At 38.0% G+C, this 27,435-nt stretch overlaps 1 protein-coding gene across 1 annotated transcript in view; it reads right to left on the bottom strand.

The window, feature by feature from the left end:
* The window catches only part of LOC135211912 (multidrug resistance-associated protein 1-like), a 78,648-nt gene that overhangs the window by 4,520 nt on the left and 46,693 nt on the right, over positions 1-27,435 (bottom strand). The window contains 27 exon segments of the mRNA XM_064245144.1: positions 615-773; positions 1,463-1,552; positions 2,914-3,029; positions 3,371-3,490; positions 4,067-4,250; positions 4,409-4,629; positions 4,728-4,860; positions 5,764-5,850; positions 6,563-6,758; positions 6,963-7,056; positions 7,453-7,636; positions 7,921-8,088; positions 8,414-8,590; positions 9,458-9,660; positions 16,859-16,863; positions 18,249-18,334; positions 19,463-19,609; positions 20,104-20,241; positions 20,504-20,655; positions 21,002-21,170; positions 21,905-22,082; positions 22,436-22,588; positions 23,467-23,657; positions 24,005-24,130; positions 24,840-24,977; positions 26,677-26,802; positions 27,092-27,268. Coding sequence (XP_064101214.1) covers positions 615-773; positions 1,463-1,552; positions 2,914-3,029; positions 3,371-3,490; positions 4,067-4,250; positions 4,409-4,629; positions 4,728-4,860; positions 5,764-5,850; positions 6,563-6,758; positions 6,963-7,056; positions 7,453-7,636; positions 7,921-8,088; positions 8,414-8,590; positions 9,458-9,660; positions 16,859-16,863; positions 18,249-18,334; positions 19,463-19,609; positions 20,104-20,241; positions 20,504-20,655; positions 21,002-21,170; positions 21,905-22,082; positions 22,436-22,588; positions 23,467-23,657; positions 24,005-24,130; positions 24,840-24,977; positions 26,677-26,802; positions 27,092-27,268 — 3,918 coding nt within the window.

The following is a 27,435-nucleotide window of genomic DNA, read 5'->3' as shown; positions in this document are numbered from 1 at the left end:
AAATTTGATGAAAACAAAACAAAAATTAAATACATTTTACAAGTCCAAACCTCTTATTTCAAGTATCCCATAATACCTGTAAGCAAGGAAAACAAAGTCTGAAATTCTCATTACAATTATATTACATATTTGTTCTAAACCTTTCAATAACCATCATATAATCACATTAGTATGACATAAGTGTTTATTGACCCAACATTTACGTACATATGTATTATGTGCTACAGCAGACAAATTGTGGAATTCTCAAGTCCAGTCTATATACACTGACATGATTTACAACCCTTCATTTACATTAGCACAAATTTGTAGTCTTAACAAACTCAAGACACTTCATCCACTGGCTGTATAGCCAATGCAGCATATACACCTTAAAGACACTGGGTTTTGGGTTTGAAAGAATCTTTACTATTATCACTTTTTATATATCTTGTAACAAGCTCTGGAGTTACAGTTATAGCTGATTTGAATTTTTTTATTACCTCAATCTTTAGGAGAGAGAGAAATTATGTATGTATTAGGTTTGTATAGATAAAAAAAACTACATACTGCATCCTTTATCATGAAAGAGAACATGCAGCTTACTATTTGAAACACCTGACAAAGACACTTACTTTCTCTCCAGAGTTGATTTTACAACTGATGCCTTTTATAACCAGTTCAAGACCAGGGCGATATCTTGCTTCATATTTGGAAAACGTAATGCAACCTTGGTCAGGCCATGATTTGGCTGGTTCTTGCCCTGCTAGTTTCCATGGTGCCTCTTGTTCTTCCTGTTGAAATGCAAATTACTTAAAATGCTAAAATGGTTAGTTGAAATTTTAGTAGCTTCAATATCTTTGGCAATTTGCTTACAGTTAGAAAACTATGCAAAATGCATGTAAAATTTATAGAAAACTTCTATTACTATCATAGTGATTGCTTCACACATACATATTAAGTGAAGTGGTTAGTCAATGAAATAGATTTTGCAGTAGTACTAGATTTTACAGTATTACAGTACTGTATTCTCAACCCCTGAATGTTAAACTTAAGTGAATCACACTATACTTAGTAAAACACAAACATATAAAAATAATTGCAAAACTATTAAAGAATCTCTTCATGCTCCGTAACATTTTTCCATTTGGGAGCTACAACTTATTGCACAGCTTATGGGACCAATAGTTTCCTGCAGTAGCATCTTAGCTCCCAGCTTTGTCTTCCTTTCCTTTCATAATTTATCCACTTCCTACAGTTCCTTTTCACCTAACTGGCCAACTTTTTCAACTTGACCGTTTTTATTTTCACATAATTCAAGTACAAATTCCTAGGGAGAAATGTTTGAGTAATGGTACTTGTTGGTCTCCATAAACTGCGTTATAATTATGAATAATGCTGTACTGTAATTTGCATGGTAAATGTGACTGGTAATAACATGGATAACTGAATAGATATCAGAACAAAGTGAACTTAAACGTACTTCTATGTATTCTCGAATTCTTTCAACTGACACAATGTTTGCTTCAACTTCAGCAGTCATTCTTACAAGCCAGTTCAGTATAACAGTTACCTGAAAATATAAGAAAACATTTCTGTATAAAAACATGGAGTGGAATTTATTGCTGTAAGAGCTCGGTTGAAGTTAAATGAATTATAAAATTTGGCAAATACAATTAATGAGTAAAAAATAAATCTTGCAACAATAAGCCACTTATTAGATATCTTAGCTAACAAATGGTGTCCGCTCTTGGGAAAACTTGATAACGTACTTCCTTTTTTGCTCATATGCGGAACAAACCTTCAGTCTTAACAATAGGATATTTTCCAAGCGCTAGCTGGTAACTGGTTATAAACAATCAAAGATTGTAAGCAAGGAATCTGTGAGATCCGGCAACTCCTGCACGTATGAGGTTACAGCTGGTCAGAGACCCCGCACCCACTCTGTGACATGCTAAGTCTTTCCTTAACCACCTTGGAGAGTAGATGCTATTGCTGTTGCTCTCCTTCCAAGCCCGCTGTTTTGTGCCCGTGTTTCTTTCTTTTTAGTGTGTTTATGTGTGATTGTTTCTACTTATTATGGATTCCACCGAGACTTGTCATATTAACTGACTTAAGTCAGATGGAAATACTGTTTGCAAATGGTGCATGCATGGTGAAGTTGGAGCAGATGCTACTTAGCAGTGTGCATGCTGTATTTTCCTCATGTATCATAATGGATGTTTGTCTGTCATTGCTATTTATCTTGTGGACACTTTATGATTGTACAGTTACTAAACTAATTGTTGCCTGTATATATCTAAACTTTCTAAAGTTTAAACTTTACTTTCTACATAGTTTATCATGTACATTTTGTAACACTTGTAATCAGCATCCTTTGTTACTTCTGCATTATATCTAATGCATTCTGTTTTATGAATGGCAAGTGTAAGTGAGTGGCTTACATGTTTTGTAACAAAATCCTAATGATTGACAGTAAGACAACATGGGTTCAGGGTTGAGGAAACTATAGACTCGTGAATATTCTGGATATCTATCGGTATTCAAACGGAGATGATGACCATAGATATTGAGGTAACAAAGTATGACAGTTCAGTTCTATGAAAGCAAAAGAAGTTGCTTCCAATATTTATAATTTCCTGTAAAAATGTGTGGAGGAGAAATATACAAGACTAAAAATTTGGGGACTACCATGTTACCTTGTAAAAGTCAATGTGGTGAAAGTTGCTGTGCTATTCATATAACCTACTCATTCTGTTTACAGTTTGTTTGAAAGGGTGGTTAGGGCATCTGACAAATGTGCAAAAGATGTCCTCATGAGAATGGATAGTTTCTATTTCACTTTCCCTTTATCAGCACTGTCCATGTTGAAAAAAATTTACTGGCAACTTCTTTTTCAAGTTTTTTCTTCTCAAAAAGTCGTACAATACTTACATTAAGTGCATAAGTTATTGACAGCCCAACTACACCAGGGTGCATAGCGTCCCTCCCTGCCACAGCAAAAATAGCTGCCGCAAAGGTAATCAAATTTCCTAAACACTCCAGTCTCACTAACAGCCCCACCGAAGAAAGAAAGAAAGAAAAAGGGATTTTGACGTAGGAAAAATCTATTTCTGGGCGAGGAAGCCGTGTCGCCCATTGAAATGTGTCTGCTTTAGCACAATTTCTAGTAAAATATTGCTATAATACCAGAGAACTGCTAAATTGGACATGTCAGAAGCCTCTGACTCGCTCAGAGAAAATAGCATTTTAGTTATTTTTATTTCAAATGTTCAAATTTATGAAACAAAAATGATTTCAAATGTTTAAAACTATGAAACGAAAACATTCATAAATATATATAACAAATTTCCAAGAAATATTAAGCACAAAACTATGGAAATTATATTACTAATTATGTACCTGTTAGTTGCAAGATTTGTCACAAATGCCTTGGCAGCATAATCTACTTTTCTTTGGCACTCTTCAACAAAGTTGTCTTGCTTCTTGAAAGCTCGAATAAGCGAGACTCCTGCAAATGTAATTATAAATGTAATTATGTATATGGATTATTGTCATTAGAAGTACAGGCAGTCCCCGGGTTACGACGGGTTCGGCTTACGACGTTCCGAGGTTAAGGCGCTTTTCAATTATATTCATCAGAAATTATTTCCAGGGTTACGACGCCTACAACTCTCATCTGGCAGAAGAAATATGACACCAAAAATGCAAAATAATCAATATTTGAAGGTTTTTTTTTATGCAAAATGCAATAAGAATGCAGTTTACAGAGTTTTGAATGCATTCAAAGCATTAAAAGTAAGGTTTTCTTAGGATTTTTGGTGATGTTCCGGCTTACGACGATTCTCGGGTTACAACGCGTCTCAAGAACGGAACCCCCGTCGTAACCCGGGGACCGCCAGTACTATTAAGGTGAGATGAACATAGCAAATTTATGGGTGTATAACTGTACATCTTATTGAATTACAAATTTTTATGTCACAAAATGCAAAACATTGTAAAAATGATTCTGATGGGCCCAACTACTCAAGAAAATTATGTTTTCATGAAAAATTAGACCTCTTATGCTACTCAGAATAGCACTCACCTTGTAAACTTTCACTGAAATAGGAGAAGATTGGAGATTTAGCGAGTGATTCTAACCTCTTGATTTGTCTTGCTGTGGATATGTAAATTTTTTGGATATAATAATATGCCACAGTCACTGGAAGAATGACAACCAGCACTATTGGGGTGGTGGAGCAATAAATCACAATCAGAGTCGTCAAAACCTGCGGATTAAAAGGTTAAATTGAGAATTCTTATAACACTTCCGAGGAATAAACATAATGGTAAAAATAAAACAAAATGTCTTAGTAACCACTATATGTAAATACCACATTACATAGACTTTTCTAAACAAAACACTGTGTACATACGTACTGCTTACCTGTGCAAAACATGTCAATGTTGCTCCTATCAGCATTGGAAGAACACTGTCTAAAACATCCATTTCCTTACTCATTCTGTTCATTACACGGCCACTGGGGTTGGTGTCAAAGAATTTCATAGGAAGGCACAAGACATTTTCCAAAAGACGTTTGTGAATATTCTTCCCTGCCATCATAGTTCCTGTCCAAGTGACAAGTGACCCAAGGTAAAAGAACAATGCTGAAATGAATGAAGGGTTCAGAATTATGACCGAATGGAATTAGGCATACATGATAAAGAGTAGTAACACAACTGAGTAATTCGTATTGTTGACTTACACTGGCCTATCCCAAAGCCTCCATATCCAAGCAGAAATCCAGTTCTGTCAAAGTCCGCAATGGTTTCATTCCCAACAGCTGTTGACGCACTTGAATACTGTGCCAACCAAACATTACTCCCAGCCTGGCACACCTGTAAAAATGGATGAATACAATAAAGGTACTAAATAAAATCAACTCTATAGTTGGTAAATTTGAATAAAATATAAAGAAAAAACAATACTGTCTATATAATTATACATGAACGTTATTCTGGCAGCTGAAAATTTCAGGTTTTGAAGACTACTTTATATTTATGACGTTCTCTTCAAGATTAGTATTTATAACTTTGGGTAAGAGACCCAGAGTTGTCTTTGTCACAGGAAATCCTAGCGATAATATTTATCCCTATAAGATGAAAGATATACTTAATTTCCGTATGTACACCCATTTGTGTAATCTCTTTTGTTTCCTGTTAAACTAATTTCTACGGAGGAGTTCTATGGAAGTTACAACAAGAGTGAAGAATTATACTTGATTAGCATTTCAGTCTTCTCCATTAATTTGTATTTATTTTTCATGATGTCATTTTGAAGTTGATACTCTACTTCTCTAATAACAACATATCTTCAGTCATTGCCAATTACCTTCTTGCTGAGTATTTAAACTGTATATGTACAGTGAATATACTTGTAAGCTGAGAATCTTAATGATGAAAATTTTTTTAGAGTAGTTAAATTAGTACATACCTGAACTTACAAAATCAATGGTGCTCATTGGAAACTTGTGTTTTTTCCAAGTCATCGCGAACATTCCTAACCTTTAATCAAATCCTTGTCGGGGTCTCACACAAAATCTGCCATTTACTTTTTATATGCACTAAATTTTCTACCTACAATTACCCATTGCCTCACCAAATAACTGACTATTACCATCCTTGTTTGCTAGGTGACTGAATTTGCCTGAGAACACCACAGGATAAAAATCAAACTTAAGTAATGGGCAGAATAATTATTAATTGCAAAACCAAATGTATCTTCTTTTACTTTGCACTTACCTGAGCAATAATATAGAAGATAGCTGGTAACGATGCCGCTAACAGGCCTATAGACTGAGCATAAAACTGGTATACTTTCCATTTGACCTGAAATTATGTAGTTATAATTAAAACAATAATTGTGAGAGATAACAGAAGACATTCTTATAAACTTATACAACTAAATAAATAATGACCGACTACTGTTCAAAGGTATGTCCTTATGAAAAAATTAGGTCTCATGGACTTGTTTTATTTAAAGATAATAAACAATTTCTAAGGAAAAAACTTCTCTTGGTCCTGACTGGTCTCCCTGGACCCATGTTGGGTCATATGGCCAAAATGTTAAGCATTTACTCTACTACTACGGGTAACTAAAGTTCTCGTCTTAATTTTTTATAATCTGTAAGTAATCTTGTATTAATATTCTACATTTAACTACCGTACATTGAATTAAACATAATTATCAAATTCTGATAACATTCCAGTACCTGTTTCTACAGCACATTAAGATTATAAAAAGGACCTTGATGGTTTATGACTGGCCACTTATGAAACATTAAATCAGCACTGTACTGAGCTTTACTTATTTTAGCCACAGTAATACTTTACAGTAAAACTCACGAGTCAAGATAAGATTTATTACCATCTACCTTGGAAAAGTAATTTTTGATATGGATATCAAACTCCTACATGTTTTTTGCTTTTACGTAATAAGATTTTCCAGGTTCATAAATAACCTATACGGTACTGGTCTATACCTCACACTAAACAGGTACGTAATAATCAATGCAAGTGAGAAATACTTGTGTAACTTTACCTTTCCAATTTCAACTTTTTCATCATGAATCAAAATTTGGCCATTCTTCTTTACATCATTAGATCTAATTCCATCAGCTGGTAAAGAGCCTTTAAGTAAGTTTTTGCTTGACCCTGTTAATTCATTTTCACTCTCACTGTGATGCCTACTGCTCCCTGTGCTGCTGTTTCGTCTTCGTCTTTTGATAGAACCCACTCTGATGAACAGATTAAATTTAAACATAAAACTTATTAACACCTGGAACATATGTTCAAGATTTTGTCAAAGTGGTGGACCTTTATGTGAAAGCATTACCATAGTAGTTTCCTAAGTTATTCACAACAAGTTTGAGACTTCTCACTGCTTTGCTTGAATAAGTGATACTCAAAAGATATGCCAATGTAAAAATAATAAGACTTACCTTCCATCTTCTGCTTTGCTATGTCTTGACAGCTGTCTCAGTAATGCTTGTCCACTGGGTGTTCCCTCAAGTTGGTCACAAAGTTCATCTAACTCTGAAGTAAAAGAGGCTATTACTCTCTTCTCAAAATACAACTAACAAAATTAATATATTTGATTGTAATCAGAGTTAATACCTCTCCATTGCACTTCACTAATACACTAAAATTGTGTGAGCTGGGTGTAAAGTATATAGGAATATATAACAATAAAAGATATGAATAAATATGAAACAGCTTTTAACTTTCATAGAGCAATACCCTCATTATAAAAATCATGAATCAGAGCAAGATCTATAGTATTGCATTTGGGGACACTTGGGCGATCATGAAGGCTCTGCTCGACTGTTAAGTTTGTGATGAAAGCATTAAAATTACGAATCATGTATCAGTTTTCAAGAATAACAAATCTAGTTAATTTATCCAATATGCCTCCAACAGTACTGTACATACCATTATCTTCTTCATCTATGCTATCTTTTGTGTTAATGTGCTGCAAGAGAAACTGTGCAAAGTTTCCTCCCTGAGAAAGAAGTTGGTTGTAGGTTCCCTTCTCAACCACAGAGCCATCTCTCACTACAAAAATTTCATCCATTTGTGGCAACACCCATATTGCATGTGTCACAAGAATCCTTGTCTGAAAGAAGACAAAATCTTAAGAGGTTTACAAATCATAGACACCACCTGTAAATATCCATACGTAATTGAAAGCAGACAATGTTCAGATGATGAAACCCATAATTCACTCATTTCCCTAACTGACAATCTTATGTTACTTGCTCACAAGTCACAATAACATGGCTTTATAACCACTTGTAATATACCAAGCTCTACCATCTCTGTCAACCAGTAAAAGCATGCTGAATGGGCAGGGAGTCATCCCAAATAAAGATTTTGCCTGCTTTTAATTCAAACACTCACTTTTCCTGTCATTAAGCCCTTGGGTCCTATGAGATTCTGAAAAATGTGTCGTCCAACATGGGCATCCACTGCACTCAGAGGATCATCCAAGAGAATTATTTCTGCATTGCTGTATGCTGCACGCGCAAGTGAGATTCTTTGCTTCTGACCTCCACTGAGGTTTATTCCCTAAAAATGAAATGTGAAGCAATGTAATGGTGTCCACTTCTGTGACTGGCTTTACTATGATTTTTATATTTCATATTATATAGTATGTAAAAGGTCTCTGTTTCATTGCTGAAAAAAAATGTACTAATGGCAATCCTGATAAAATCACAGCTCCTCTTATAAACTGAAGGTTAATCCCGTGTTGAATGAGTCCATTTATTAATGAAGTAACCTGGTACATTTATTTATTTACTTAATAATAATTCACTTAAACCTTTCTAATATCATATATTTACTTTTGGATAACTATAATTATTAGCAAAATCCTTTAAACATGAAGTGATACCTTTTCTCCAATTTCTGTCAAATCTCCTCCAGGTAACATTTCCAGATCTGGCATGAGGGCACAAGCTTCGATCACTTTGCGATATTTTTCCTCATCAAGTGGTTCACCCCAGATTATGTTATCTTTTAAAGTGGCATTCTGGAGCCAGGCCTGTTGTGAAACATATGCTACTCTCCCCTGAAATGGAAAAAAAAAAATGACTAAAGCACAGTCCTCTGAGGGATTTTAAATCATTCCTAATGTACTAGTCTAAAAGAGGTAATTTTGAAGTTTTATAGACAGATTGCTTTATCCATAAATCTATATTTCTAGGATTTCAAAAACACTTCAGATCTTAAGTATAGTTAATGACAGTTCCACATGACACTCCTGTTCCAATACGAATAACCTTTATTAGGTAAGGTCTAGTGCACTGGTTTAGGATACCTCAGAGGATATTTCACAATAGAATAGTAGCCATTCTTTTCTTCCACAATTTAAGTATAGAATTCTTCTGCACCTGTGCTATAATTAAACCTGGGTAAATACATGAATTTATCTATTGACAAGAATATCAGCTGATCTGACTAAACTATAAAAACATCTAACAATAAGCTTCAACTTTAAGACTATTTGATGATTGTTTTGAATCCACACCCATGGTCCTTTTAAAATAAAATATGATATACGAATTAACATTATGGCAAAAGAAATATTTAAGAAAAGATACGGATTTTTCTATACAATCACTACATAAAGTGAAGGATGCCACTGCACTGGAAAAGTTGAAAAATTGTCCTATACGTACATTGGAAATACATATGAGTAACTTGAAATCATTATTAACAGACAGAATTTTACCTACAGTATTTTGCAAATGCATTCTGGTAATGTTATTGCTTGATTAATTTCATTTTGGTACCTCGCAAATTGAAATGTTACAAAAAATTAAACTGGATACTACCATTCACATAATCAAATTGAGTAAAATTGCCATGAAGTCTTGATTACTGACTTGGTTCACAGCATAAAAATAAAGATAACTAAAAGGTAACAATGTCTTACGTTTATGATTACTCTTCCAGCTTCCTTTTGCATTTCTCCTAACATGGCTGAAAAGAGAGAGCTTTTACCAGACCCAACAGAACCAACCACAGCAACCAAGCTCTTATATGACACTGTCATGTCTATATTTTTCAGAGTCCAAGGTTCTTCATTATTAATTGCACCCCAACTGAACTGTCCACCATGGACAGCAACTGCTGAATCTGAAAAATTATGATAAACATACCAGAATTAATTTGTGTTAAAGCTACGTATAAGCCATAAAAGTTTTCTGAATTAGAAAACCATGCAAAGGCATAAAATTAAATTTATGAAACCAAGATTCTAATGATAGATCTACAAGATTTGACGAGCCACTTTCAGAGCATCACTGAAAATATTTACTATACTTATTGACAGACATATTTAACTCAAAATAAATGGCACAAAACACCGTACAATAACACTGCTCAGTGCTCGGTACACAATATCTTGACATACAGTACTGCATTTACTAATTTACTTATTTTGGCTTCATCTGACAAGCATATAATACACATTACTTCATGTAGTAAAATATGTAATTTCTCTCATGGCAAAATAGCTCTTGTATCATTTCAATGAATTCCAAAAGAATTCATGATTCCCCCTCTTTCAGCATTGGTCACTATATATCTTTACTCTAGAACAAACCTATACTCTGTTTTTTTTCTATCTGTCCACCCGCCTGCGGTGTTTCGGCATGGTAACACTGCGTCCCGGGCTTTAAATAGTTACGCTATGTGTAAGTTTTAGGTAAATAAAAGGATATCTGGGAGTACATTTGCAACTGAAAAGTGTTTTAATAAATTACAGTATGCGAATTACACCGTTAATATTCGAAATAGGATATTATTATTATTGTTGAATGTAAGCAATGTAACTATGTAAAGCCCGGGAAGCAGTGTTACCATACGCAAACACCACAGGCGGATGGACAGATGGAAAAAAAAGGGATTTTGACGTAGGAAAAATCTATTTCTGGGCGAGGAAGCCGTGTCGCCCAGTGAAATGTGTCTTCTTTAGCACTATTTCTAGTAAAATATTGCTATGATACCAGAGAACTGCTAAATTGGACATGTCAGAAGTCTCTGACTCGCTCACCTAAATAAAAGGTGTCGGTATAGAACTGGGGCGAGTGTTAAAACACTACCACAGCAACCCCTCCAATTAGCCTTTTCCTCATCAAAAGACCCTGAAAACGGGAGAGTATAGGGAGCATGTGATGTTAACCTCTGGCCAGAAAAAATGCCTGAGAGGTAATCTGTAGACTCAACTTACAAAAGGGGCTTTCACTGATACAAGGATAAATACACTGTACACTAAACAAAAATAAATCAACAAAAATACAGAATGTACTGTAAATCACCTGGCTAAAGGCCAGTAAGTAGAACACAGGGTATTAAGTACAAAGCAACTTAAGAGATCTCTGACCTCAATACAGTTATAACACGCTAATAAAGAGCAATACAAAAAAATATCTGTAGCACTTTTCTGCAGTCATCATATGCATACAGGTAACTTGTATTTAATTTATCCAAAAAGGCAAAATATTAAGAAACCAACAAAAAAGAAACATACGTAAGTAATAATGTAGACAGTATATGGTTTCCCCCAGTAACTGTGATATTTACCAGAGAAAAAGATGAAACTCATCTCTCACTCAGCTAGCTGGCTGCTGTGTGTGAAAAAGGTTGCTCTGTGTTCGATAATACAGCACTGCTTTACATGAAGTTTGTACACGGTAAGAATTTGCATAACACAAAAAATGATATTGTTAGTATACAATAAAGTTTTGTACATACTTACCTGGCCAGATATATACTTAGCTTAGGTCTCTGACGTCATGACAGAAATTATTCAAAACTCGCGGCACACGCTACAGGTAGGTCAGGTGATCTACCTTACCCGCCACTGGGAGGCGGGTGTAAGAACCAGTCCCCCTTTCTTGTCAGGTTATTTTCTTCCACCTGTCTCCTGAGGGAGGCTGGGCGGGCCATCAATCGTATATATCTGCCAGGTAAGTATGTACAAAACTTTATTGTAAACTAACAATATCATTTTTGTACATGAACTTCCCTGCCAGATATATACTTAGCTGATTGACACCCTTGGTGGAGGGTAAAGAGACACATACTTACTTAGAAAGTGGGACAACACATGTTAAAGGAATAAATAATATAAACCTCTGGTTCTTACCTGATTTAGGCAGAAGACTTGATAGTTACTGTCTATTAGTCTGCGTTGCCTAAAGAGTCTCAGCGAGGGCGTGACCTATGGCTGAAGAACTCTTTGGGTCTACCAATGGGAACTGAGTCCACTTACTTGGCAGAATCCAAGCAGGATCTGGTCAATGGGGATCAACCCGCTTACATGCCAGAGCCTATCACTACCAATTGCAAGGAGCCTCAAGCACAACCGATCACCTAACCAAATACTAACATTAGTATACGAAAGAAGGAGCTGCCTCCTGCAACCTCCTTCGTACAACCAAAAAACTCAAACTTAAAACTAACAGGGAAAAAGGATTAAAAAGGATGTGTTTCAGCTCCCTGCCCCAGCACTGAATCCGCCAGCTAACGTTAAGGGGGGGCCTAGCCCAAAACACTTGTCATACGTAATCGATACGTCCTTTAGGTAGTGATTAGAGAAGACTGATTCACACCTCCAAAAAGTGGCCTTCATAAGGTTTTGTAATGACAAATTCTTCTTGAAAGCCAAAGACGTCGCGATGGCCCGTACTTCGTGCGCCTTGACTTTCAGAAGGTTAAACTGTTGCTGATTGCAAGAAGTGTGTGCTTCTCTAATAACATTCCTGATAAAGAATGAGAGTGCATTTTTAGATAAGGGCCTACTGGGGTCCCTTACAGAGCACCAGAGATTGCTCTCATTAGCAGCAAGTCTTTTCTTCCTCTGAAGATAATATTTCAGGCTTCTCACCGGGCAAAGAGATCTCTCCTCTTCTGTCCCAACTAAGGAGGATAAGCTTTTGATTTCGAAGCTCCTGGGCCACGGCGAAGAAGGGTTTTCATTCTTGGCTAGGAAAGCCGGAAGAAAAGAGCAAACCGCGGAGCCTCCTTGGAAACCTACCTCACCTTCTAGAGCTTGCAGCTCGCTGACCCTCTTCGCTGACGCTAACGCACAGAGAAAAAGAGTCTTCATCGAAAGGTCTCTGAACGAAGCAGTATGGGGAGGTTCGAACCTTGAGGACCTCAGGAAGAGCAGCACGACATCTAGATTCCAGCTAGGAACTAAGGAGGAGGTTCTTTTAAACCGTTTCACACGATCTGATTAAATCATGGAGGTCCTTGTCCTCAGATATGTTTAATCCTCTATGACGAAAAACTGAGGAAAGCATGCTCCTGTATCCCTTGATGGTGGAGACAACCAACCCGCATTTTTCCCTCAGGAAGATAAGGAAATCTGCTATCTGAGTCACAGAGGTACTTGGAGGAGGAAACTTTATGAGTCCTGCACCAGCGTCGAAAAACATCCCACTTCGACTGGTAGACTCTAGATGTGGAAGGTCTACGTGCATTGGCAATAGCCCTTGCAGACTTTGCCGAAAAGCCCTTAGCTCTGACGAGACTCTTGATAGTCTGAATCCAGTTCAGACTGAGAGCGGGGGAAGGTTTTTTGTGAAACCTGTCGAAGTGGGGCTGTTTAGCAGATCGACTCTTAGAGGTAGAGATCTAGGGACATCCACCAGCCATTCCAGTTACCTCTGTGAACCAGTCGTGGGCGGGCCAGAACGGAGCTATCAACGTCATCCTTGCTCCCTCTGAAGCTGCGAACTTCCTTAACGTTTCCCCTAGAATCTTGAAAGGCGGGAACGCGTAAAGATCCAGATTCCTCCAATCCATCAGGAATGCATCTATTGCCACTGCTCTTGGGTCTGCAATAGGGGAGCGAATATAGATCTATCCTCGCATTCCTGGAGGTCGCAAATAGATCAAGATGGGGCCTGCCCCACGTCCTCCACAGCTCCTGGCATACGTCCGCGTGCAGAGTCCACTCTGAGGGGAAGGACTTGATTCCTTCTGCTTAGCAGATCCGCTCTGACATTTCTTTCTCCCTGTACGAAACCTGGTGAGAAGCCTTATCTTCCTTTCCTCTGACCACAGGAGGAGCGATCTCGCTGTCTCGTACAGGGAGAAAGAGTGAGTCCCCCCCTGTTTCCGAATGTAAGCCAGGGCTGTAGTGTTGTCGGAGTTGATCTGAACATATTTCCCTTTTACGAGGGGTTCGAAGGTCTTGAGAGCTAACCAAATCGCTGTTAGCTCCTTCTTGTTGATGTGCCAGGACACCTGATCCCCATCCAGGTGCCTGACACTTCTCTCGACCCGAGAGTAGCTCCCCAACCTATGTCCGAAGCGTCTGCATACAACACTAGGTTGGGGTTCCGAACCTGCAAGGAAAGGCCTTCCTTGAACAATAGAGGGTCTAGCCACCAACGTAGATCCTCCTTTATCTCTTGCGAAATCTTGAACGCAAAATCCAGACCTTGAGATTTTCGATCCCAGTTCCTCGTCAGGAAGAACTGTAGGGGTCTGAGGTGCAACCTTCCTAGAGAAACGAATTGCTCCAGCGAGGAGAGTGTCCCCAACAGACTCATCCACTCCCTCGCTGTGCATACATCTTTCTCTAGAAAGATTGCTACCTTCTCCAAACCTCAGGTTATCCTCTCTTGGGGACGGATACGCCCGAAAAACCTGAGAAGCCATCAGAATCCCCAGATAGATACGCTCTTGAACTGGGGATTAGCTGTGACTTCTCGAAATTCACTAGCAAACCCAGAGAAGCTGCTAGATCCAACGTCACTCGTAAGTCCTCCAGACATTTCTCCTTGGATTTGGCCTTGATAAGCCAATCGTCCAAGTAGAGGGAAAATCCTCACTCCCTCGAGATGAAGCCACTGGGGCAACGTTCTTCATCAGTCCTGTGAATACTTGGGGGCCGTGGAAAGGCCGAAGCATAGGGCCCTGAACTGAAAAACGTTCCCTCCCCACATGAATCTGAGAAATTTGCGAGAAGAAGGATGGATCGGCACATGGAAGTAAGCGTCCTGAAGGTCCAGCGACACCATCCAGTCCCCGGGACGAAGAGCTGCTAAGACTGATGACGTCGTCTCCATAGCGAACTTCCTCTTCTTCACAAAGACATTCAGGGCGCTCACGTCCAGAACCGGTCTCCATCCTCCTGAGTTCTTGGGAACTAGGAACAGACGGTTGTAGAACCCCGCTGAAAGAGGGTCCTGAACCATCTCTATTGCCTCTTTCTCTACATCAGCTCTACCGCTAGAGCGAGGGCTTGATTCATTAGTGGGTCTTTGTATTTGGCCACCAGTGCCCTTGGAGTGGTGGTCAAGGGTGGTCTCGAGATAAAGGGAATGAGGTATCCCCTCTTGATGATCGCGAGGACCAGTTGTCCGCTCCCTTTCGTGCCCAGACATCTGCAAAGTTCAGAAGTCTGGCACCCACAGTTGTCTGGAGGACACACGAACTACTTCTTGGCCCTAATAGACCGAGAGAAGGTCCTTCCTCTTCTAGGTGGTCTCGAACCTCTGGAGGAAGAAGAGCGAGACGAAGGTCCTCCTCGAAAGGGTTCTTGCCTACTTTGAGCCTCTTTCTTCGTCTTCTGTTGAAACGAAGGTTTCGGAATTCTAGCCGAGCGGGCTAGCATATCCTGCGTCGCTTTTGCTGATAACGAGCTGGAGATATCATTATAGTCTTCTTGGGGAAGAGTTGCGGGAAAGTTGTGAATACAGCAAGGAAGCTCTCTGTGCGTGAGAAACAGCCTTGGTAAGAAAAGAGCAGAAAACGGCCCTCTTCTTTACTACTCCTGCACCAAAAAGTGAAGCAATTTCCCCGGACCGTCTCTCACTGCCTTGTCCATGCAAGACAGAACTGCGTGGAGGTCTTCAGGCGAAAGAGTGTCTTGCTCTTGGAGTCCTCTTAGCCAACACTCCAAGGGTCCAGTCAAGAAAGTTAAAAACTTCTAAGACTCGGAACATTCCCTTCAAGAAGGTGATCCAACTCGCTCATACCCCACGTCGTCTTCGCAGAATTCAGCGCCGAGCGACGTGCGGAATCAACCAACGAAGAGAAGTCCGAGTCTGCAGAAGAGGGAAGAGTCAGACCCAAGGGCTCTCCTGACTCGTACCAGACCCCATCTTACCCGTCAGCTTGGACGGGGGAAAAGAAAAAACTGTCTTGCCTTTCTCTTCATTTGAAACCAACCAGTCGTCAAAGTTCTTCAGAGCCTTCTTCATAGACACTGTAGGCTTCATTCTTAACGACTGAAGACTTCTTAGCCGTATTGGTCGTTGAAAATAAGGACGGAGGGAGACGGAGGAGCAACGGCCGAAAGAGACTCCCCAAAAATCTTGCAAGAGGAGGTCTGTCAATCTCTTATACGAAGAAACCGAAGCATCCTTGGGCAAATCTTCCTCCGAATCCCCAACAAATTCTTCCGAAGAATGACGTCTTGAAGCTCTACTGCCCGTAGGAGAGCTAATCCTTGGAGAGCGCCTGTTCGGAGACGCCTACTAGGCGGAGCGCCTACTGGGACCAAAAACCCCCCTGGGAGCGCTTACACGGGGAGCACTTACCAGGAGAGCGCCTACTTTGAGAGCGCCTCCCAGGAGAGAGCCTACTAGGAGAGCGTCTAGTTGGAGACGCCTCCTACTAGGAGAGCGCCTACTTTGAGAGCGCCTCCCAGGAGAGAGCCTACTTGGGGAGCGCCTACTAGGAGAGCGCCTACAAGTGGAGGCCCGTCTGTCGGAAACAGATTCTAACTCCACAGAAGAGCGTCTGGATAAGGGAGAGCGCCTATCAGGCTCTCTGCGCCTGCTAGGCTCTTGGCGCCTGCCATACTCAATACGCCGCCAGGCTCTTGATGCCTATTGAGCTCAAAAACCCCTGCCACGGCTCTTGACGCCTGCCACGGGGAGAGGAAAACATCCACAGATGAATCCCTGTCAGAAGCGCAGCGCATTCAAGGCTCTGAGCGCCTATCCAATCGGGAGTGATCTAACGGAGGAGAAAGCTTCCGTTGCCGCCTACCAGGCCTCTTGGGCGCCTACTAGGCTCTTGGCGCCTACTAGGCTCTTGACGCCTACTAGGCTCCGAGCGTCCGTCAAAAGGAGAGTGGCCACCAGGCGAAGAACTCTTCCTTCGCTCCTGATGAAAACGAGGCTCTTGACGTCTGTCAAGCTCTTGACGCCTAACTGAAGAGGAGCGGAAATCCTGAGGAGAGAGCCTGTCCTGGCTCCTTACGCCTTACATGCTCACAACTCTTGCTGGAAGAGAGGAAGAGCCTACTCGGAGAAAGATCCCGAGCTCCAGCCTGCACTTCTGACCTCCTACTAACAGGCTCAAAAACCTTCTCTAGCCAGAGGAGATTTAGCCGAAGGAACGTTCTTAGACTTCTTTCACCGGAAGTGAGGCGTCCTTCCGACGATGAGAAGTCCCGGCAATAGACTCTGCTAAAGCCGCAATCTTTGGCGCCTGCAGACCCGCCAGGAATACGCGCAGGAGATCTCTTAAACTCCTCTACAGGGGACGAAGTTCCGAGAGCGAACAGGAGAAGCGTAACCGGACGAAATCTTGGTTCTCTTGCGTTCCACTTCTGGCTCTTCCGCGAAGGGTTCGGGGCTGGAAGGAAGGGCGCAAGGATCCTTCCAGGGCCTCTTGAGAGGGCGAGACGACTCCGAGGCGCTCCATCTACGCTGAGGAGAAGCGACGAAGATGACGAGAAGCACTGGCGCAATAACTCCTTCTTGGTTCGATCCAAGGCAGCCTGGGAACGAGCAACAGGAACTGCAGAGGGGACGCCTGACCGGTGGGGGTTCTCCCTAACCTTCCTGCGGCTTTCGACTTTTCCTCCTCCACTGGGTCTGGGAGTCTGGAAGAGGTCTAGGCCTGGAAGCGTTAGTGAGCCGGTCAGACACACCTCCACTGCACTAGGGGCACTGCACTGATCACTTGCACTATCAATCACTCTTACCTTGTCGAGAGCGAGCGAGGCTCTCCTTACTCCTGATCGAGGCTCTCCCAGAAGCAACTTCCGAAAACGAATCTTCGGGTTCAAAGCTGGGCGCAGGGCTGAAAGCGGAGAAGGAACTACTTCTACTACAGGCTCAGCGTCAACTTCACTCACCCTCGATCTACTAGAGCTCCTTGAAGAAGCCTTGCGCACCCTATCTTTCTCTAACTTTCTCACATAAGAAGAAAGAGCCTTCCAACCATCCTCATCCAAATTCTCACACTCTTTGCAAGGGTTAATAAAAGAGCATTCATTCCCTCTACAAGACGTACATACAGAGTGAGGATCTAATGCAGCTTTAGGAAGCCTAACTTTACATTCCTTCACTGAACAAACCCTAAATAAACTAGGTTTCTTAATTTCAGAATCATCCATGATTAAAGATATTGTAAGAGAAATCCAAAAGAAAAATCCAAAAACAGTCCAAAAAGCGTATGCCAAGCCAACAACCAAAGGGTACTTCACCAAAATCCAAATCGTCGGCAACGAGAACGAATTTAACTATCGTAAGGACTGAACAACATTGTGTGTCCAGCCGGCGACAGAAAATAATCTGACAAGAAAGGGGGACTGGTTCTTACACCCGCCTCCCAGCAGCGGGTAAGGTAGATCACCTGACCTACCTGTAGCGTGTGCCGCGAGTTTTGAATTTTCTGTCGTGACGTCAGAGACCTAAGCTAAGTATATATCTGGCAGGGAAGTTCATGTACAAAAATAATGTACTTACTTTCATCTGTCGTCTTGACAGACAGCACTTAAATCAATATTTGAAGACCCAAAATATTTACCCAATCTCTTCAGCGCTACATTAGCCTGGAAATGAAAGTAAAATAATCACCACAGTACATTAATATAAAATTCTTCCTTTCAATAATAATTCATATTTGACTAGTTATTAATTTTTTTCGACATTAGGACAGTCAAATACAAAAACTCATTTTTTGGTAAAACAATCTTAATAGAAGGCTTAGGTCTGAGCACTATGTAACAGAAAGTTGACAGACTTATAATATGCAGAGGATGCTGTATTAATCAGCAAAACAACACAAGATTTATAAAGGTTGCTTAATAGAATGAATCATATATATAGAGAGATGGGACTCAAAATAAAACTACAAAAAAAAGTAATAACAGAGTATGCACAAAGGGATGAAATAACATCAGATTAAGAGGTTTGAATCTTTCAAATATTTATGAACATTGATATCAAATACAGGCTCTTTTGAATTGGACTTTAGTGAGACTAAACAAAGCAAATCAAACAAACAATGGGCAGGGTGAATAAGATCTTGAAATACAATAGACTGAGGCTGCATATAAAAGTTAGCTTTTACATAAGTTTAGTCCGTTCTGTATTGCTAAACAGATATGGATCATGGAATGACAATGAAACTACAGTACATATGTACGTATATCTAAAATACTTTGTCAACTAGAAAATGAAAGTTCAAGAGGAATATAGCAGTCAAATGGTAGGATAGAGTGAGAAATGATACAACAAAGGAAATTACAGGAGGCTGCAAATGAGTTTTTGATTTGTGGAACATAACACACCAGAAATGCAAGAGTGGTGGAATTTCATAGAAGTCCTTTGAATCACATGGTGTTGGATGAAGTATAGATGGTCATAAGCTACATATGACAGAGGTTGTATATAGCTCATAAGCTGCATATGACAGAAGTTGTACTGTATATTTTAACTCTGTCTCCTTGTAATTTATTAGAATTCAAATTATGCAACTTTTTTCTTTAAGTTAATAATGGCTATACATAGTGATTAATACCAGAAAGCACTTATAATTAGTACTACTAGTAAGGGTCTTTACTTTGTGAAGTGTCAGTATACTACTAACATGAGGAAATGGAATGACATAGCCAAAGGAGAGAGAAAGAGACTAGGCCAACACTACAGTACAAAACAACATGAGCTAAATTAGGTACCTGGATTGCCTGAGCAATTGAAGCAGGCAACTGTGTGATGGGCATCCTCATTATGTTGAAGAGCGAAATGGCTACAAATGCTGTCTTGGCATCTAATACATTTTCCTCGGACACCATTACAAATGTAGCAAAAGATCCCAGGGCTACCTGCAAGGTAAGAATCATGAAATTTAAAGTACTACTGCCTTCTATTTTTACCTCCATGCAAAAAGTTTTACAGTATATGGATTTCTTCAAAAACTTGACAAAGTGTGAGCCTTACAAATGGTAACAAATGATTTGAGTTTGGGAGAAACAGTTATGTTACATTTAGGAAGGAGGGAACTTTTAGCAGTTGGATTTCTCAGCCTAGGTAGTAGATGGTTGGAGTTTCTGAATGCTCGTCATCTTAATTTTTGTAAAATGATTAGTGTCAACAGAGTATACTACTTACATAACAATGACAGTGAGAAATACATGGGCAGTGCAGGCTAAATCCAAACTTAAATTTCTTGATATGCATAATAAAAATTGTTCAATTTACAAAAAAATATAGTAGAGTACATACAGTACTAATAAAGAAAATAGGTATTAAAGTAGCATGATACTAAAAATTATTGTTCTTTAAAGAATTTTAACAGGCTGTAAAAAAATAAGCTTACCAAATATGGAGTTGCTAACCACACAAAACTTGCAAAAGCTTGAAAATATGCAGACTTCCTGAGAACGCTTATTTCATCTTTTCTAATCACTTCCACTTGTTTGGCAAATGATCCCTCCCAAGCATATAATTTAAGTACCTGCAGTATAAAAAAAATTTATGAGATAAAGAAATAAATTCTGATCAAATGCACTGTAACTATACGGTACATACTAGTGTTTTAAATAGAAATGAATGCTTTAAATAGAATTGAATCCAGATTGATTTATATTTGGCTAATTTTGGAGGCTATCAGTTCGGGTGGACTATCAACTAATTTAACAATTGTTTCAGATTAGATAAAAAACATAAGGACTATGGTCAGTAATTAACAAATGACTATTACAACAGCAACTGCTTACCTTAATACCATTTATGATTTCATTAAGTAACTTTATTCTCTTATCCTTAAATTTCATTTGTGATGTCTGAAGATTTTTTATTTTGTTGGCTACTACACTGTTTATGGGGATCAAAAGAATAAGTACAGCAAGCCCTGACAGCACAGATGGACCTAAAACCAAGAAAAAAAAAGATAAAGCTTGTCTATTGTACCGTGTTAACCTGAAATTTGAAGATTTCTATGAAAATATAAAAGCAAAAAGAAATGCATTACTGCTCCAGGATAAATGGCTATGTTTGAAACAAACAATCTGGTTGCCTACTTTTTACTTTCCTTCAAATTTTATCTTTCAAAAAGTAAATCCTTGGCTGAATCTTTAGTCATAAAATGTGGCTCAGTGATACAATATTGTTTAATAACTACTTTAATAACAATATGAAATAAACCACCAACTCTGTTATTGTATATCTAATACTCAGTACAGTAGTAAAACATCCCAAAACCTAAATATCCTTACCCAGTAGCTGCCAGAGCTCATATAGGGCTACGCTTATCACAATCGGTGCACCCCAGGCTAGGTTTATGTACAACAGCGTATCACTTAAGCGCTGGGAATCGATTGACATAAGATTTACAATTTCTCCCACTGTAGATTCTCTGCGAGAACTATTGGACAACAGCAAGGCCTGTAGAAATATTGCTTGTAGAAAAAAGGCAACATTCTTAACACTAATGAATGTACTGCATATACATACTAGTACATTGCATTAACACTAATGAATGTACTGTATATACATGCTAGTACACTGTAGTTAAAATTTTTCAAATAAATAAATTCTTTGATTATTTATCTACGTATATATGTATTACTGTTGTAATTGCCTTAGGTGCAAGACATAAGAACAAAGGAATTATATTTTGCTTTTATATACTACAGTAATATTATATGGTTGTCAGCAAAAGTGTGCTCCATTTTCCCACCAAATCTAAGGATTACACTTAAATATATGAATGCAAATGCATATACAGTAATAAATACTCAGTTTTAAGAGGAAAAATCTCTTAAATGCCAAACAGTAAAGACATTATGGCACCTTCAATCAACAGCTCAAGATCTGAGTGACATCAGCATTAAGATTAGCTGTGCATACAGTACAGTACTTGATTTGCTTTTCTAAGTGCTGCTATAGGCATATATAACTTTGGTTACTACAACATTATGTTTAAAATAAGTAAATTATTTTGTGCCACAGATGATGATAACAGGAAGTACAAAATGGCAGGTAAAATAATCAGACGCATCAGTCTGACAGAACTCAGGGACATCTATGGGCAATTTTAATTAAGGTAATAATGACGTTATTGGTAATATACTGTACTACAAGCAATAGTAATACAACAGAAAAAGCCTAAAACTTACTTTGCGGTATACAGCTGACATGATGGTAGACCTCAACTGTATCGCCAAGGTTTGATCAATGTAATAAAAAATGTTTTTGACAAACGTAGTCAAAAGTGTGATTAGCATGAGGAGCAGAGCATAGAAGTATCCATGCCAAGTTGGTTCACTGCCATCTATAGTAAAACTTATCAGGGCACTGGAGATGAAGACAAAACACATTAATTACAATTCTGTGCTGCCATAGTGCATGGAAATACATTACTGTATATAATAAACAGCATTTTAAATGCTAGTCAATAATGAAGACTGACTTGAATAAACAAAACAAATGACCAGTAATATCATGGAACCTATTGTGTGAAAAGGAAATGCTATTAATATATACAAAGTAACTAATTATTTATAAATATAAAGTAATTAAATATATATATCAGTAAAGCATTAACAGGAACATTAACTCTTACATGGTAATCTAAAAAAAAAGAATTCAGAAATTATGTATATTACCATATCAGAGTGATTAAATGTTTACAGCAAAAATGACATTACCTTAGAAGTCGAGGAGTAGCAAAAACCATTAACTCTGATGCTACGTATAAGAGTGTTGCCATAAAGAATGGTAAAAAGAACAGCCTTAACAAAACGTGTAACACAGATACTTTAGGTAGAGCAGATACATCATCTCCAGGTATTTTTTTCTGCCTAAGAAATAAAGTAAGACTTTGTAAGACACTGGTTGCTTTCATGCTACTTTATGGATCTAATTTCAACTATAATTCATAAAGGATAAGCCAACATACACCGTATCATCCAGAGCAATGTACAAGAACTTCAAATTGCAATTAACACAAAAGTACAACTGTTTACCACTTAAAGTAAATAAAAATATTCAACATTCACAAGAGATTATAACCACTTGACAAATTTTGATTTTTCTAAAACCAAATGTAAACTTGGCCTTTTTCAGAAAGTTTTTCGGGAATTCAAATTTGGTAAAATTCACACAAAATTTATACCCTACACGCCGATCTTAAACTTAATGCAAGAAAATCAATTCTTTATGAGAGCAATTCATTTGAAGGAACTTAGAAATATGTTTCGATTGTATTTAGAAAACAAATGACATTAAAAGTAAAGAGGTAATGGGCACTTATATGAAAACAAAATCACAGTAGTATAAGTACCTTCACATAGAAAGCACAGGAGGCAGTGTGGAAATTGCAATGGAAAGATTTTTAGGATAAACATCAGATAATGAATAGACTACAAGAAGAAAAAGATTGGGGAAGTGAGGGATAAGCAGACAGGAAACTGAGGTGTGACATTAATGAATAAAAAAATTAAACAATAAAGGTAGCAGATGTGGTTTCCTAAATAGTGACTCAGTTTAAAGATACGAATAGATTTCTTATAAACAGAATGAATTGATATACATTAGCAGGTAGTACTATTGTAAAGATAAAGTAAATGGTCATTTCATGTTGTGCTTATTGCCTTTTGAAGCGTGAATATTTAAAGATGATCATAACTATATTCCAAAGGGACTGACATCAAAAGATATGGTACTACACAATACGTACGTAATGGCAGAGAGCTCACTTTGCCATGCGATATCCCACTCTCTGTCTAGATTTGTGGTGCAAATGCGACTTGGAAGCTCCCAGAGATCATCTGTTTTTAAATTGGTCTTGTAACCTCGCCAGACCATTCCATTTGCCCAGTGGAAGGTCATTCTGCTTATAAAAGATGCATCATACTCAGGAAAGGAACTCTGAAAAAGTAAGATCTCTTAGATATGGAGGTCTCAAAATTGTAAAGGATAGATTTCTTAGACATAAAGGTCGTGAAATGGCAAAGATAATACATCATTATCAAATATATGATTTCTTAGATATCAGATTCATGAAAACTTTCTATAATGAGAAACTTCTATACATGTATGTACTTTACTTGAATTAACAGATTTGAATTTCAATAAAGAGAATAAAGTTACATCAATAAAATTAGATTAGTAACACTCTCTATTGTAATATGAATGCTATCATTATTTATTTCATCTGTACTTCTCGCATAAATTTGTCATTATAGTATATTTAATAGGAAAATACTAAAAATTACCTTAGATTTATTGAACCACTTGGTCTCAGGTGGATTGTCTGCAAAACAGTTAACAATAAACAGGGCAATAGCACCAATGTATTGTAACAGGAAGGTCACCACCAGAAGAACATGTAGCTGGTCATTCTGGAAAATAAAAATAAGAAACTATACATTACAGTACTTACATTTCTTTGTATTATTCAACTGTATAAACATTTCCACTTAAAGAGAGGAGCTTCATAAGATTTTACCCTTTTGTTTCCAAACATTCACTTATTGAGATGAAAATTAAACTTGCTGATGAAAGCCTTTGTAAAGATGCCAATAGCTCCTGAATAATGTGATTGCAAAAATGGATAATGAAGTCCACAGCAGCAATCATACACATAATTATGTAAAAAGAAGGCTTAATTATCCAAATGATTAAATAATAATGTTTTCTCGTGGGAGAGATGAAGCATATTTACTTATATATGGCTATGGATATTGGGTTTAATAAGGGATTTTGACGTAGGAAAAATCTATTTCTGGGCGAGGAAGCTGTGTCGCCCAGTGAAATATGTCTCCTTTAGCACTATTTCAAGTAAAATATTGCTATAATACCAGAGAACTGCTAAATTGGACATGTCAGAAGCCTCTGACTCGCTCACCTATAAAAAGGTGTTGGTATAAAACTGGGACGAGTGTTAAACACTACCACAGGGAGACATATTTCACGGAGCGACACGGCTGAGCCCAGAAATGATTCTTTTAAATATGCTCCACTTAAGGGACTTGCAACTTTCAATGAAAGAAAAAGGACACAAGTAGAATATAACAGAAAACTGGTTAGAACAACAATAATGGCACTCACTCTGTGAACTGTGTATATGACAGTTGTAATGAACTGTGGCACACTGCACAAAACCAGCGCTGCCCAAAAGCAGTATATGATACCGCTGCTCTTTTCACCATGATGCCGTCCCAAAAGTACTAGGCCTAGCTGTAATGCCTGCAGTGTATAAATTGAAATTTAAATTAAATGAATCATGAAAAATATATACAGAAATACAAATGAGAAAGAAAAATGAGATTACTGTATATGCTTACAACGTTACAAAAAGGGGATTTCAACTTAAGACATACTAAACAACTTCAGTGCTCTTTAGTTAATTCATTGCAGTGTAAATAGAGAAATATTTGCTATTCATAACAGCAAACAGACTGTTAAGGGTGACTATAAGTTATGGAATAAATGGAAGAAGACTTGTAACATCTACAATGAAGTTGATTCAGAGACTTGCTACCAATACCTATATATGAACTGGATACATTATTAAATTACCTGTGATTAATTAAAGCCCAATGTAAATATTTTTGTTCACCTGTGATATATTTAAAAATGGCGTAATTCAAAACCTTAACTAATATGTCAGTGCTATGAAGCAAACTTGAGATTTCGAAACAACAATTCGTAAAACAAAATGCTTCAGAGCTGTTTCAAAGACAATCCCTGCCTTCTACTACTACTACTACTACTACTACTACTACTACTACTACTACTACTACTACTACTACTACTACTACTACTACTACTACTACTACCGATGGTATATTGGTCATATTTAGTGTTTTAAGATAGATACGAGAAGGGTGAAAGTTAATCAACTTAATTCTCGCCAACCCTCCCTAAACAAACCCTTATTAAACGCAACATCGCATGATTTTTACTAATAAGAAAGACACATTATTATCGCCTGGTCAATTTACTAAGACGCATGGAACTGCTCCTGAAAACACGCTAACAAGAAACAAAGACCGTCTCTCTCTCTCTCTCTCTCTCTCTCACATGCTAACATCACACACAACTTACGAGTTGATGTGTAAAATGAAAACGTCAATAATGAGGTTATATAAAAACATATTAATAATACACAGGTACCTAATCTTAAGCTGTGCATGGACACGCTACTGTAACATGAACACAAGGCTAAAACATTTTTATGTATTTTGTAGTTAAGTTATAAATATACCTCTTTAATGGAAAAAATGTTATGGTGTCATGACAAAGCACGGTTAAAAATTCCAAAGCTTTTTTAGTAGTAGAGGAATAAATAGACCAAGATGAGAGAGAGAGAAAAAAAAAATTCAAAAATAAAGTGACATAAGCAAGAAGGTCTGGTCTGATCGCAACACATTTACCCGACTTTTCTTGACTATCTCTTGCTCACTCCACTCCCATTCTCAGCTTTAATACAAACTATGATTCACGATTAAATCCAGAGATATATATCTATGATTAAATCTGCGATAGTGAAAGGAATAGATAAAATATGTTTGTGACATTACTAAGCATAAATGTGTTTACACAAATGTATTGTTTTCAGACTGCAAATATATGTATTGGAGCTTTCATAGCGCACACAACTGCTTGAGTTAAGACTGAATATGAAGTATTTTTACAAATACTAAGCACAAACAAGTTAACTTTATGACTGATGGCTAGAAAAAACATAGCATGCGCATGCAGCCTTAGACATCTTGATAAGTGATAGGCCTAGGGGCCAAAAAAATTTGCACAGAGAAGTCTGTCGGACGTAGCCTGATTTTCATTCATTGAGTCTAGCATTCACTACCTTCGTATAGCAACAAATTACTAAAGAACGAAAGTAAAAGGTAAATTAAAAGGTAAAAAAACACGACATACTTACATAAGAAGACATAAGAATAACGGGGGCTAAATATTCATTGGAAGGAAGAGGGAATCCTTGAGCTGATAACACTATAGCCCATATCAGCTCTGCTCCCGCTATTACGATCAACAGGACGGAAATTACCTGTGAGTGAAGAAATTATGAGTTGCAATAAGATGGAGAATAACGAAAATAATATAGACAAATGGTAAATTAAATGGTTAAAATGCCTAACCAATACTTGACTGCATCGTTTTATTTTTCAACCTTCTCGACTAAGCAATGCTGTGACTAAGTCTAGACCTACCTACGCTCTTTTAACTTTTGAAAAAAACAGTTCCTATCATCAGAACAAAATATAATCTACAGAGTTTTGCAAAACCTACAGAAAAGGTATCGAAATTAGGCAAACAAACTTACTCTCGACACTTACAACTTTCGTTATTCTCAAATAGGTCCAGGGCATGTAACGCAGACCCCTGCGTCTCAGGAGATAAACTTGCAAGGGCGCCAGTGCCCAAAGTAATATGCAGGGCCCCCAAATCAGGACTGTCCTCTCCATACAGATGCCCATGTCAGGCAGGTCCCCGTCCCACGACAAAGAAGCATTCTGTAGTAGATTAAGGGAAAGTATTACTATTATTTAGAAAGGGCATCAAACTGTGTCAAATTTGAATTTTTTTTTTTTAGGGAAAAGGGGTTTTCGCTGAGTATAAAATGGTTATTATTATTATTATTATTATTATATTATTATTATTATTATTGGTTGGTCAAACT

The sequence above is a fragment of the Macrobrachium nipponense genome, chromosome 40, assembly GCF_015104395.2.
Source record: "Macrobrachium nipponense isolate FS-2020 chromosome 40, ASM1510439v2, whole genome shotgun sequence".
Classification (NCBI taxonomy): domain Eukaryota; kingdom Metazoa; phylum Arthropoda; class Malacostraca; order Decapoda; family Palaemonidae; genus Macrobrachium; species Macrobrachium nipponense.
Note: the sequence above shows the minus strand (reverse complement) of the source record. Positions and strands in the feature narration are given on the sequence as shown.